This window comes from Carassius auratus, unplaced genomic scaffold (genome assembly GCF_003368295.1).
Source record: "Carassius auratus strain Wakin unplaced genomic scaffold, ASM336829v1 scaf_tig00215198, whole genome shotgun sequence".
In the NCBI taxonomy this organism is placed as follows: Eukaryota; Metazoa; Chordata; class Actinopteri; order Cypriniformes; family Cyprinidae; genus Carassius; species Carassius auratus.
Window position 1 is genome coordinate 314,014 of NW_020527978.1, and position 14,668 is coordinate 328,681.

The 14,668-nt window shown below is 35.2% G+C and overlaps 1 protein-coding gene and 2 long non-coding RNA genes across 4 annotated transcripts; all 3 read right to left on the minus strand.

Moving 5' to 3' along the window:
- Positions 1-3,562: 3,562 nt before the first annotated feature.
- LOC113093885 (uncharacterized) lies at positions 3,563-8,504 on the minus strand. Its single transcript, XM_026259450.1, has 4 exons — positions 8,356-8,504; positions 5,730-5,897; positions 5,161-5,256; positions 3,563-4,083 (listed from the first exon to the last, which is right to left on the minus strand). Exons 1-4 carry the CDS (start codon positions 8,461-8,463, stop codon positions 3,766-3,768), a joined length of 690 nt encoding a protein of 229 aa, XP_026115235.1. The 5' UTR covers positions 8,464-8,504; the 3' UTR covers positions 3,563-3,765.
- A 10-nt stretch (positions 8,505-8,514) lies between these two features.
- On the minus strand, positions 8,515-10,322 carry LOC113093886 (uncharacterized). 2 transcript variants are annotated; one of them, XR_003287939.1, is made up of 4 exons: positions 9,863-10,322; positions 9,426-9,713; positions 8,771-8,832; positions 8,515-8,601 (listed from the first exon to the last, which is right to left on the minus strand). It is a non-coding gene; the product is annotated as an uncharacterized LOC113093886 (long non-coding RNA). The 2 variants fall into 2 exon arrangements; XR_003287938.1 differs by having other exon boundaries at positions 9,426-9,725.
- Positions 10,323-12,895: 2,573 nt separating this feature from the next.
- On the minus strand, positions 12,896-14,152 carry LOC113093891 (uncharacterized). The gene is made up of 3 exons (XR_003287942.1): positions 13,602-14,152; positions 13,397-13,509; positions 12,896-13,297 (listed from the first exon to the last, which is right to left on the minus strand). It is a non-coding gene; the product is annotated as an uncharacterized LOC113093891 (long non-coding RNA).
- Between the last annotated feature and the right edge of the window lie 516 nt (positions 14,153-14,668).

Sequence of the window (14,668 nt, forward strand, 5' to 3'; positions counted from 1 at the left end):
AGTTCCATATGCCATTTGTCACACTGTGACATTTTACATATTACATTTAAATCATAATTAGGACTTTCTTGTATATTTAAGACTTTAAGGCCTTACATTTGACAAAACTAAATTTAAGACTTTAAGGACCCACAGAAACTCTGCTAATGAAAACTGACAGTGCCATCATTGAGCCTGAGAAAAGAACACAATGCTGCAGACAAACTGTAAGTGCAGTTATCGTGAGAATATATTTGACATGGCTTTTTAAAGTCTGGGTAGCTGGTGTTTCGTATGTGTTTGGCCTATTAGCGTACACTAACATCACTTGTAGTTCCTAGTGAACTGTTTTAGACCCTACTGTGAAGATAATTTAGCTTCCCCAAACAGTGCAAGCTTGCCAAAAAAGCCAATAACTGTAGGAACTATGAAAAGGTTCCTCCGCTGCAAATCCCCCTATTAAAACATTCATGGATTGTACAGACACAAAAAGGTTGTCAAAGAACCACAGGTTTAATCCAACACTTACTGTCTCAAGGGTGCTTCCAATCTACCCTCCAGATAACATTTCAGTGAGGAAGCCAAAACCTCATCACGGGCTTTTAACGTCCTGATGAGAGTTAAGGATCCCAGAAGAACAAGGTTAGAGGCTGTCTCCTCTACAGCTTCCTGGGTTTCTTCAACTGTTTTTGCTTGTTGAATCTACAATGAAAAAAAAAACAATTGTTTACACTGTTCTTTACAAGTTGGTAATTAAATGTCACAATTGATTTGCTCATGAATTGGGGAAAAGAACCCATAGGAAAATCATCATGTTTTGATGTCATCTTTATCTTCCAATCCTGGTCCTAGGGACACTGCCATCCACATTTATGTTTCTCTTATGTGTCACACATTTCATGATCTGAATCAGGTGTTCTGAATAACAGACATATACAAAGAGGTGTGGGTCAGCAAGACCATTATTGAAAAAATATAATTCGTCTCTGCAATTCAATTCAATTCAAGTTTATTTGTATAGCGCTTTTTACAATACAAATCATTACTAAGCAACTTTACAGAAAATTATCTTTCAACAATATTTAGTAGTAGCTTATAAGTGGTGACTGTCAGTTTGTGCACGTTTGACAGGATTTGTAGAAAAATTAATACAAGACGTAGTCAGCTAGACTATGAACATTATTAATATGATTAATTAATAATTATTATATGATTCGGTCACATTTGTAGCAATATTTGTTCGTTCTATTGTTGATTCAGGGTTAGCATCATCTGAGGTCCTCTGAGGGTCAGCATCATTTCTTCTCAGGTGTTCTGGATCCAGACTGGAGCTTGTGTAAATCCTAGTTACCACGGGATGAAGATCCCAGCAGAAACAGATAGAGACATCATTAGCATAGCTGCTGTTCCAACAAAGTAAAATTAGTTTAACCCAAGCTAATGAATAAGAATGCACATTTGATCAGATACAACTGTGGGATCTACTGGTGTCTCCATACAAGAGGCATCTAGAAGCTGTAATTACCAACAAAGGCTTTTCTACAAAGTATTACATAAAGTGTGTTCAATACTTATTCCCTGTGTCATTTAACTTTATTTATTATGACTCAACCTGTATACATAAATGTTTTGATTTCTTTGTATGAATTCAATATTTGGCTTGATGGCTACATCTGGTGGAAATTTTGTGTCAATAGCCCACTTAGAAATCAAATTCCCTTACTGATAAAAATGCTGATGTGTCAAATACTTATTTTCCCTGCTGTATATATATATATATATATATATATATATATTATTAATATATGCATTTATTAATATCTCGAAGTGTAGGTTTGACATTGTACAGTGCATAGACTGGTCATCAGGAAGTTAGGCTAAGTATTCCCTCGGTTTCTCTGTTATCAATGGGCCACTTGTTGGAAAAGTACCTTCTGTTTTTCTTTACTTTGCCGTCTACAGTTTGTACATAGCTACTGCTGATTCCGGAGCAAGCCTCTTAACATGGGGAAGTTTCTGTAAAAACATTTTTAAAGCGATCATTTTAATTTTTCCTGTACTTCATCTCACCTATATGTGTCATGGTCCTTTCAACGTTGTCCATGACACACAGAGCTGAAAACCAATCAAATTAGTTATTCGACAAAAGTGCATTAGTGTTATTTGGCAACAGCAATTTTTGATAAAACATGTCCAATTTGTTACAAGGAATGTTTTAAGTAGAAACCAATAAAAATGTTTTACAATCTACTTGCCACTGTGCTGATATACAAGACCAAGTCATCTGCCATTTTAAACATGTATTTCCATTGGCTGGTGTCGGGCGCTAATTTCCCACCCAGATTGCATTGCAATCATTTAAGGTGTGCATCTATATTTTCTGCTTGTGCTCCTAAAATTTTAGTCAGGGGCTACAGCGCTCCTGGTAAATAAAAGTTAGTTTGGAGCTCTGAAGTTTGTATAGTTTACATTATATGTAAGTAAGAATTTAAGAGATTGTCTGATTGTGATTAAACGTATGTCGAACACCTATTATTATTATAGAGCCTGAATATTATGGAAAACGCGGGGGGATATTTGATTTAAATATTAAAAGTAAGTCTTTAATTATGAATGGGTAGGTGATTCTACATATAAAAATGTAAATATGAGGTTATTGATAATTTAATGTTAGATTAATGCAGATTAATTTGATTATGCAGGTGTATTGTTAATCAAAAGTTGGGGTTAAGTAATTCATTTTGTATTTTAAAATCATGTTATGTACTAGGGCTGTGCAATAAAAAATGGGGGAAATATCTCATTTGCAATTTTTGACTAAATAGACTAAAATATATATATATTGTTTAGATTTTGCATCCCTGTTGTACTGAATTGGGACTTCAAAACTGATTTTTGTATTGGATTGTTAGTTTTGTGTATTACATCAATACACTGTAAACCCTAATAAGTTCACAGAACTCAAAAAATATTTTGTAACAGATTACACAAAAACATTTAAGTGATGTTTTTAAATGTTTTAGGTTTACATAAAATAAAAATTACATTTCCAGTTGCCTTAAATTATCTCAATGTTATCTTATAAATATTGATATTTCTCAACTTATAATTAGGGAGTAATTCACTAAAAAATTTCACTATTTTTCAACTCATATAATGTGGGAAATACACTCAAATTTTTCACTATTTTTCAACTCATATAATGTGTGAAATACACTTAAATTTTTCACTATTTTTCGACTCATATAATGTGGGAAATACACTCAATTTTCAATATTTTCCAACTCATATAATTTGGGAAATACATTCAAAATTTTCAATAAATTTTAACTCTTAATGTGGGTGAGGCACTCAAAATTAATTCTAAACTGAAATACTGATGTCGGCCCACTACACAATCAGCTTATAATGTTAGAAACCATGAAAGTGACACCACAGTGGCAATTTAACAACTTTTTTTATTTAATACAATGCACTTTTTAAAAGGCATAAATCAAAGGAGTAGGGGTCAAAAAGTGCTTGTGAAATTAAAAAAAAAAGAAAATGACCGCATAAAAACAAAATGTTTTTTAAAGTACAATAATAAAACATTCAAATAAAGTACTGGTTGTACTTCAACTGGCAACATCAAGTTCAATGTCCTAATCAATGTATTAAATCTGAGGTAGAAGAGGCAAACAGTGTCAGATCTTAAATCTGAGGTAGAACAGGCAAATTATTACATTTGTAAAAAGGGAGGGACTTTCTCAATACTCAACTCAACTCAAATAATCCATCCTGAGTGATTCACTCATTAAACAAATCATTCTTCAGCATCAGTAGACGCCCTTTCAGTGGTTTGTTGTCCTCAAGACACATCACAACTTTTTGGATAAATGTGAATGTAAGTTCAAGATTCTTTGGGTACTGTAGGTCTAGTGCATAGACATACCCAAAGAGCAGGAGAAATGAGTCAGCCAGAGTCGTGGGACCACTCACAAGCATTTCATCCTCCATGACGATACAGATGCTCTCAGGGCTGAAGAGGGCCGCATTAATAGTGTCATCCGTGACGACTGTCAGGAGAGCCACCGGAGTGTCAGTGAGGTCTGGACAATCTGCTGACTATAAAACACAAATAATACATGAATGAGTTCAGCTCCTCAAGGATACAAATCATGGTAATGATGTCTAGACATTACTGTCACTTTGCACTTAGACTGCAACTAAGCTACATGTTTAAACTATTTTCTTTACATAGGCTTATATCTTATGTTAGTTTCACACCTATCTGTTAGCATACTTTTTGTTTAGTGGAATGATTTACACTTACCTTTTCATTTATGTAATTTCTACACATTAGTTTGCAGAATAACAACTCAAGTAAAACAGGTCCTGGGGGATATTCCAGAAAGGACGTTCAACAAACTGAGCCTAACCCTGAACTCTTGAGTTAACTTACCCTGTGAAGTGAAACTGAGTTTTCAGTTCCAGAACAGCTGATCTGAGTTAGGTAAGTCGACTCTGAGTATGTTAACTCAGAGTTGAGCTCGTGCCTGACGACTAGTAAAAACTCATCATCAATGGAGCTCCCGTACGGTGACATTTTCTGACTGCGGCCATAATAAAAATCACTGACAGAGTTTTAGATGCGCTCGTCTTTATATTTTGAATTTAACATCACTTTATTTTATATTAGCCTTTGAGGAAGTGGTTGAATGTTAATCAATGTTTTATTTAAGGCTATTTTATTTAATTCAAATCAGTTGAAAATGAAATATAAAAACAGTCTCACAATGGCTCCTCACTTTGTTTTTATTTCACATATTAAAGTAAAAGTTTATTTAGTGGATAATTTAACTTGTAGCTTTTACCACCAACAGATGCTGTTTAACACATCTGTGTCCTAACATCCTCCTGAGTAGATGAACATGAAGTGGTGCTCACCTCCACCACATGCAACAGAGGCAGAGCAGCTGTTCCTGGGTTAGGGTTTCTCTCTGGAATGGATAACTCTGTTTCCCTCATCTCAGAGTTCACTCTGAGTTTTCACTTGCTTTCTGGAATACCCCCCTGGTTCTCCTAGAGTTCTTTGAGTGATGTCATGTGTTTAAGCTTCAATATGTATATATGTTTAGTGCTTCAGTTCAAGCTGATTGAATAGCTAAGCAAAGGGATTGATAGTTAGGCCAGTACACTTACATTACAGGTCCTGAAGAACTTGAAGGCATCTTCACGCAGGTACACAGGAAGAGCACGAAGGACGAGTGCCCGTCTTATATTTACATTACGTTGTTCCTAGATGTACAAAAAATATCCATTACAATAGTAATTACACAAATGCAGAGCAAACACTTTATCAAAGTGTTAAATAGCTCCATATTCTGATGGTGGTCATTGTTATAGATGGTAGATTGAGTATTTGAGTCATCATTTCTTCAGTTAAACATTTTTAAAATTAAAACTTTCTATTGTAAATAATTTAACTCAAAGGAAAAACCGTCAAATTGTAAATCAAATTTCACATAAACAGTAGTTATTTGGACTTCTTCAAATTGAAGCTGAAAAGGTATCTTTTTAAGGTTCCTCTTTCTGATAGAAAACATCTTGTCAAGACATCTATCTCCTATGAGATGACAATGTTGTGTTCATGGCATAATCACTTAACCTCACAATTCGAGTCGGGGCAATTAACACGATGGCTTCTTACAGTTGTCTGCAAACAATCTGCTAATAATCTGTTTCTGAATCATGCAAAGTTAAAAATTCACCTGAAGGTCATAAATCATCATGAGCCTGGCTAGCTCCTCCGCTATCTTGCCAGTCTTGGTGGCCTTGTCTCTGAACAAGGTAATGAGTTTAGGCGTGTGTCTGTCCAGCTCCTTGTAGAATTGATTGCGCAGGTTAACATTGTTGATTCGGTGGAACTCTGCAAACACCTGCAGTGTTGTAGTCGAGACCGGCTCATTCGAGTCCGAGTCCAGATCGAGTCCAGAGATGGTCGAGTCCGAGTCAAGACCGAGTTCAGAAAGGGTCGAGTCCGAGTCAAGACCGAGTTCAGAAAGGGTCGAGTCCGAGTCAAGACCGAGTTCAGAAAGGGTCGAGTCCGAGTCAAGACCGAGACCAGAGAGATTGGGTCTGAGACAAGACCTAAAGAAATCTTCAAGAGTATGTCAAATGTATGATGGAAACAATAAAGGTTAAAAGGGCCACATAGTATGTGGTGTAAAGGTAATTTTATTAGAATTATGAAGTGTTACTTGTCAATATTAAGTGCTAATTTTCACATAACATCGTTGTACCACTATACACATCCATATAACCTTTCTAGTACACATAACATTACTGTACGACTCTATATTGTAATTCTACATAACACTTCTAGTACAAGTAACAGTACTGTACCACTATACCTGTAAATGTTCAACTGTAACAGCTTTTACATAACTTTTAACCCTGAAGCTTAACTAATGACTGCTAATATCATGAAAATGTCTTGGATTATGTGCACTTTAGATGTTGTGAAGATTACAGATGGGCATAATAACTTTTTTTTTTTAAATAAGTGAGGAGACCATCCTGCTACCCAACCAAGCACGATGTGGTCTCATGATCAATCCACCCCGACTAAAAACTCTCTCTATTGGTGCAGAGGAAGCGGGGACTGACAACAGTTACCATTTTATCACTTTCTGTAACAGCAACGGATAATCTAATGCTAATTTCACTGGATGGTGGGTTTTAATGCACGGTAAAATACACACTAGTCGAAGTTTTTTTTAGTTACGGAGGGCATACACACAAGAGCCGACTGACTGTCCAGGAAAATTTCATGCAAAAGTGTGTATGTGCCAGGGGAAGAAAGCTGGTTGAAATGCCATATAAGTTCAATGCCTTCTATCAGACATTATTTCGGGGGGAGATGTTTAGTGTTGAGACAGTCAGTCTGTGTCTGTATTCATTATATAATTTAACTAAACAATATTTGTTTTTTTCTGTGACCATTTTGTCCTACTTTGTAAAAATAACACAGTTGAGAGAAATAATGTAGCAATGTGGCTTTCTGGAAAGCGGGATCACTACAGGCGGATGGCAGGAGGGTAACTTAAGGCCGGTGACACACTGGCTGCGTGGCGTCTCTGCTGCGTGCTAGAAGCGTGGTGGCTGCTTCGCGTTTTCTGTGTCTTTACACACCAGAAGCGTGTCTGACGCAGTGCTAGCGCACTGCTTCTGCTATAGGTGACATAGAGAGAGGCCGCCGAAAAACCAGGCTCTTGCAAAATAGAGTATGTTTGACAGGTGCAATATTTGAAAATCGATAACTATTTATTTATTTTTTTTTAATTACATTTATATCTGAATTTATGCCAACCTATAGACTTTCAAATATCAAAATGTCATGAATTAATATGTATTTGTGTACATAATGACACGAGTGACATATAAACATATTTTCCTAGTTTATTTTGCCTGGAAAAGCTTCCAACACGCGCGTGTTCGCGTGAAAATAGGCGTCGGTTCTATTTCTAGCATGCACGCATTTTCCGCGCGGCTCGAGCTGCGCCTGGGATGCGCGTCTCACGCAGGCAGTCTGCAAGCTCTAACCTGTTAACATGGGAGCCGAATTAAAAACCGACACGCCACGCAGCTGAGAGGCTTGCGCCACGCATCCAGTGTGTCGCTGGCCTAACGTCTCACGTCACATTGGATGTATCTATCATACATCAATTTAATTAAACATTAACATACAGTAATAATCATGACATATTTTGATTGGGACTCGAGTGGACTCGGGCATAAGTCCGATTCCTAATATGTTCGAGTCCGAGTCAATACCGAGTCAAAATGCACACGAGTCCATGACAAGACCGAGACCATTAAAATACGGTCTCGAGACCGAGTCCAAGACCGAGTCCGAGTCTCGAGTACTCAACACTGAACACCTGTACACGGACAGAATTACACAGAAATGCACAAAGATAAATTAGGAACAGAATTGTGAATGTATTTTAAAGAAGTTTTCTGTTGACAGGTAGCAAAACCAAGGGCAATTCTATTAGAGACGAGTCAGAACCAAGGTCAAAATAGAAAGTTAATTGTCCTTCATTTAAAACAGGCAGTACAATGTTATCTAAAGGAAATTAATCTAATTAACCTCTGTATACTTGGTTTACTGTGAATGGCAAAAATTTGTCACAGCGTGATGTGTTGTCAACTTTTACATCTGCCATTTGCTTTTCGGGGAATTTATTGAAAATTTAGATTTTTAAAAACAGTCATTTAAATATTGGAAAAATCAATCATGTTCAAAGTGGACATGCTAAAGAGTCATGCTGATTAATTGCTCTCAACAGGGAGAACCGTAAAATGATGTAGAAAGATTCTTTTTTTTTTTACCTGTGACTCCATAAGTAGGGCTGGCCATCTATCCACGACGTCTCTCACCCGTGGAGCTACAAGAGCTCCAACGATTTCTTGGCGACGAAGGGCATAGGTTGTGGTCATTAGCTTGCCTATGACTAAATGGTTTCTCTCAGTCTTTTCGACTTCATGTAAGATTTCTTCTCTCATTGTTTCCAGAGTGGCTGGGGTTTGATCCTTTGATAGGTTGATGATGTAGTTGACCTCAGCTTTTCGAGCTTTCTTTATATTTTGATGGGGGTGATCATTGTGAACAATTGTGAACAAGGGGGGAAATGATTATGCCAACCAGCCGACAACACATCAGTAATTAAATTCTGTTCTTCTGAAAAAAATCTAAACCTTGCGAATCATTTAAAATTCAAATTAGTACACAATTTACAAAACTCACCTATTGGCACCTGTCTGATAGTGAAACACTGACTCTCTGTAGCACTCTTTGTAGTCCGATATCTGTACACAACATGCGCACAAAGATGATTTGTTAATGTTCAAATTTTTTTTTAAAATAATACATAATGATAAATGAAATTTGAAAAAGGGAATACACAGATAAAAAAGTCTCCAAATCTATCAAATACATTTATTGTACACTGCTCCGGGTGTGTGCTCACAGTGTGTGTGTGTGTGTGTGTGTGTTCACTGCTCTGTGTGTGTGCATTTCGGATGGGTTAAATGCAGAGCACAAATTCTGAGTATGGGTCACCATACTTGGCTGAATGTCACTTCACTCACTCACTCATTATAGTAAAAATGAAAATGTTAAAAGATGAGCAAGTTAGTTATTAACAAAAAAATTAAAAAAATAAAGTTGTGTGCTTATAGATATGCTATTTATGTTGTTGTTTTTAACATAGTATTGATAAAGGGTTCAAGTGATCAATTGAAATAAAAAGATTGAAATAAATAGCAAAATAATAACTGTGGAAACACAAAATAAACCAATTGTTAATAACACTCTTTCATAATGCATCCTACCTGAACCACACACTTGAGCCTACGAAATACAAACACAGGGCTGGTTAGCATCATGATAACACACTCACATTATGTTGTTTAGTTACACGCGATCACACACAGCTCGACCTAACCCAACGTAAAATATTTACTGCATAACGCAGACATTTATTTAAATATGTAACGTTATACTCAAAGTACGCACATGCATTAACGACGAACAGCGAAAACGGCGGGAATCAGGGATAACGTTATGCTTTCGGACTCCGCCAGAGAATTCAAAACTCATGGACCTTCCTCAACCGTCAATGTCCCGGGCAAACATGCATTATGGGTAATGTAGTTCATCCAGGAAACCCGCTGATAACGTTACACTGCTGTAAGATGAACTAAGTAAGGTAACTTAACGTTAACGCATTTGTCACATTCAACAACTTCTAAAATTACAATTACTTGGATTTGTAATTATTTTATATATAATATATATATATATATATATATATAAAAATTTTTTAGAGTTACTTACCAAATCAGGGCTGATGATAAGACAGCGCTTAAGAAAATGAGAGCAATAAGACTAATGAAAATAACTGAGGTGGTGGTGGTTTGAAGCGGGGGTATAAAAGTACGCATTCCAAACAGATATAAACAATTAAAAACAAATTAAACTGTGTTCCACATCCACATGAGCTTGCCAAAACTTCACCCGCATCAAGGCAAATTCAAGATGGCTGACTCAGCTTTCCTGAGGGAGCGATAAGACCCACCCACCAATACGTCATGACGTCGATAACGTCATGACGCTAATACATGGTTCCTAAACTTTTTGAGCGTTCCACACAAATTAACTCTAAAATACTGAGCCCTATTCAATTAAAGTGACACAAATCTCAACAGAGCTCAAAACTTTATAGTTTGGTCAACTGCATAACGACATTTGACTGTTATGACCTTATTAGTTATGAGCTAGTACAACTGTTTGGGATTACAGTGTAGTTACTATACATCTTGAATGTGAAAGTACGAAACCTAGAGATGTGTATTAAAAGTTACATTTTTTGGCTTATGATTAAAAGTAGCAGATAAATGCTGTTGGATTTAATTCTTATATAAACCAATGACATGTGATGTGATGACATGTAATGACACAGTAGAGTCAGTTGTGTTCAGGGCTTGACAAGGGAACATTTATTAAATTAGTTGTAACTGATTGCTAGTGATAAGTGCTATGAACGTCTCGTGCATGAAATTATTGCATTGTTTTTTAATTATGCGTGTGAATGATTGCCATTTACCAAGTATTACAATTAAGTTAATTTAGCTCCTTAAAATGTAGTATAGTAAAAGTGTAGTAGAGGAACAAATTTATACAGTAATGTTATATATGAATATTGTACAAAAGTTTAAAGCCACAACATTTTTTAAAGAAGTGTGTATATAAAATAATTTATATTTTATATATTAATATAATATATTTGTAAATAATTATTACAACATAGTAATCATTTTAATCAAAGGATAATGTTTTAATTAACGTGTTTTATAAATTAAATATATTTAATGTTATTTTTAACATATTAGATATAATTAGTAATTATATCTTATTGTATTTATTGATTTGTTTTCCTTTATCAGTCAATCATTTTTATCGTGAAGGATTGAGATTTTGTTTAATATAAAGTTAAATTAGGTGTAAAGTGAAACATTTGTTCATGTAGAAATGTAATATATTGCTTTTGGCTTATTATTAGGAGAGATGGATATTTTGGTGAATTCATCTTCATCATTAAGGTGTGTTCGACAGCTGGGCTTTGTGTTCGATGAGAAGCTGCATGAAGTTGTTCAGGATGTGACGGTTGAGTACATTGTGAAGGATCCCTGCGAGTATCAAAGGGTAAGATATGAATGTTTGTGTATGATTTGGATAAGGAATATATAATGTTAAACGTGCTGGCAAAAGTTTGTACTTATTTGCTTACACGTGAGTGCATCTGCCTAATGTGTATGAAGACAATTGTACTGTAGATTTATGTTATTAGGCGTTTTAGTTATTCCATAATGAAATGAATGGCAAAAGTAGTGTATTTTAAATTGTAGAATTTAAGTTTGTGCCGATAGACGATAGGATCGTGTATCGACGATAGTCTGAGATATTGACATAAGCAGATTTCTCTGTAATAATGTATTAGATTATAATAATAATAACTATTATTTTTATTTTTATTAGGCTGCTTATTATACTTAGGCTATCAAACTTCCCAGCTATTTCACTTCAGCAATGCATTTCACACACACACACACACACACACACACACACACACACACACACACACACACACTGCGAAGGGGGATTATAGTCTGTAGTCACTGAAGTTGTCTGCTTTGACTTGGATAACTCATTAAATCCATGAAATGAAAGAGACAGAAAATGAGGAGTTGGTGTCCAACACATTTAATGGCTGCTACACGACAACACGCTCTTCTCATACATGAGAGATTAACTCTTTCACGGCATTACAAATAAAGTAAAGACAAAATAATAACAAGGCGGCAGAGCGAATTTAGGACAACGTGAGAACCACTATGGATGATAAGTTCGCTCTGCCGCCTTGTTATTATTTTCATGCACACCGCACTATAATGTGATGCATGCAAAATACATAGTTTTGCCGTTACAAGTCTCCATCCACAAACAGACGTCCCAGCTAACACAGTTACGTCGTGACGACGTAACTGGACCAGACCATATTCGTCGCAGCGACGTACCATTTAATGTTCCAGTGACGTAACTTTGTGATTCCCATATCCGTCGTGGCGACGTTATAGTGGAACGTCGCTGGAACATGATGAGAACGTCCTAAATACCAATCTGGCACGTTGTGAGGACATTACTATAAAGTACCAAATTGGTCGCAGCGACGTACTATATAACGTTCCAGCGACGTAACTTTGTGATTCCCATATCCGTCGTGGCGACGTTATAGTGGAACGTCGCTGGAACGTGATGAGAACGTCCTAAATACCAATCTGGCACGTTGTGAGGACATTACTATAAAGTACCAAATTGGTCGCAGCGACGTACTATATAACGTTCCAGCGACGTAACTTTGTGATTCCCATATCCGTCGTGGCGACGTCACAGTGGTACGTTGTCAGAAAGTGGTGAGTACGTCCCAATGACCAAACTGACACGTTGTGAAGACATAATCTCAATGTCCATAGACATACCAGATAAAGTTATAAAATTTAATTCACTGCTTTTAAAAAAGAAAACACATAATTTCTACAGATTTTAATGGTTATGGGGAATTTAAATAGTTTTTTTTAGTTGATAACAATTAGAGACAATTGACAAATACTTTTCTGCAATGCAAATTATAATAGAAATTAACTAACACACTTTATTCATGTATTCAGTGTTAATTTGCTCACATACCAAATCAGCACATTTAGAACATTACATATTTATTAACTATCATTTATAATAATTTATAAATTAAACAATAATACACACACAAACACTTTATTATAGTTTATTCATTCATTTTATTTGGTATGTACGTTTATACATAGGTATAGCATTTATATTTTGCAGAAAAGAAAATGCGTTGTGTGAGGGATGAGCAAATATCTGGTGTTGATATGCTTTAATTCTGCTTCACTACCAGAAGCTAAATTTTAAAGATATGTAAATAGAGCAATATAGATATTTCTGTCTCTTCTTTATTATTTATCACACCCAAAATGTTAATCAGCAGTTTTTGTACAAGAAAGAGAAAAATAGTTTTCTTTTACCCCACCACGAGAGGGCAGGGTCTTCTGAAACCTCTGTAGACTGACACTTCACTCTTGATCTTTATATTGAGGGTTGGTGCAGTGGTTTGCTGAAAAAATTAGACTTCATAGCTCCCTGTGTTCCTCTGGAAAGAGTTCTTCTAGTGCACTCTGGATGTCTTAGAAACTAGAAGATGGAATAGAAAATCTGTCATATTCTTGAAATAATGTTTTCTCTATCTATCTGTCTATCTATCTGTCTGTCTCTTTTTTTAGTATGACTTACCTAGTCTTATTTCCTCCTCTTCATCTTATTCCTCATCCTAAGTCTGCACTGGCATCATCATCATCCAGTTTAACTTATTAATGTTGCTTACATTTCAGTAGAAGGACCAAAGGCTGTGAAAATGTAAATGTACATTACATTTAATTGAAAATGAAATTTGTTATAAAGTCACACATTCCCAAAAAACTTTTTGATATTAACTTACTTCACTCTTTGCTGCCTCTTCAAACTGAATCTCCCCAGCCTTCTTGAAGTCTGTGTGACCCTTTAAATTTTCAAAATAAAATTGAAAAATTATAATGTGTATGTTGTACATCAAATTACATCATTTGTTTTTTTAACGACATACATTTTCATCATGATGATATGAAGTCATATTTAAGTCATACATTATGCTTGCTTAGATTATTGTACTCTCTATGAGTAATTGAATTGTGAAATCCAGCCCTGTAGATTACCTGTCATACTTCATGAGCCTTATGCCTTGTGTTTTCTAAAAAGGCTTCTGGTAGGTTGACACTATTGATTTCCCAGTCTTAATAGATCTTCCTTTTGATGAACTGAAAATTTAACTGATTCTTAAATCTAAAATGTATCTTTTGGTCAATGCTGTTTTTATCTGATGCATGAACAAAATGTTACACATTTTTTTTATATCCGGGCTGCCATCCAATATTTACAACAGGCTTTGTGCTTTATTACTTCTGATAAAAAACATAGTCTCCGATTTCAATTTCTATCATGAAACTTATTTAGTACTGTTTACTGTTTACTTTACTTTTTACCTCCTTGAGTCTCAGGAAACATCAAGTGATGATCATAAACACATAGTATTTATTTATTTATTATTTAGTCAGTGAAATTTTCCACACTAATAACTAATCAAGATTAATTATTTTCAAATATTTAATCAACAAAATTGTTAATAATTAAAATAAAGCATTTCAATTAATTTCAATTTTTGTTCATTTTGTTCTATTCTATTCATTTAGTTTTAACAAATTATAAAAGCCTTAATGATCAAAAAGGAGGAGTGTCTCATCATCATCATGGTCAGTTTGAAGCTGCACAGCCTTTCTGTGGTCCTTCTGCTGTAAATGAAAAGAATTTTTTAGTTTTTATGCAACAAATTTTACATTGAAAGCAAACAGACAAACAAACAAAAACATTTGTTGACAAATGAAACCATTGAAACAGTAGTTCAAAACAAGACCATGAGAGCAGGTCAGAGTTTATTAGTTTGTTTATGACTGAAAAATATGTAAAAAGTTT

What these genes read in the sequence shown, in the direction of transcription:
- LOC113093885 (XM_026259450.1), bottom strand. Translation starts at nt 8,463, where the DNA reads ATGACCACAACCTATGCCCTTCGTCGCCAAGAAATCGTTGGAGCTCTT. An exon ending in TGATGATTTATGACCTTCAG is followed by an intron (nt 5,257 to 5,729) that starts GTGAATTTTTAA and finishes TTGTACATCTAG; the next exon opens with GAACAACGTAATGTAAATAT. An exon ending in AGTTCTTCAGGACCTGTAAT is followed by an intron (nt 4,084 to 5,160) that starts GTAAGTGTACTG and finishes TGTGTTTTATAG; the next exon opens with TCAGCAGATTGTCCAGACCT.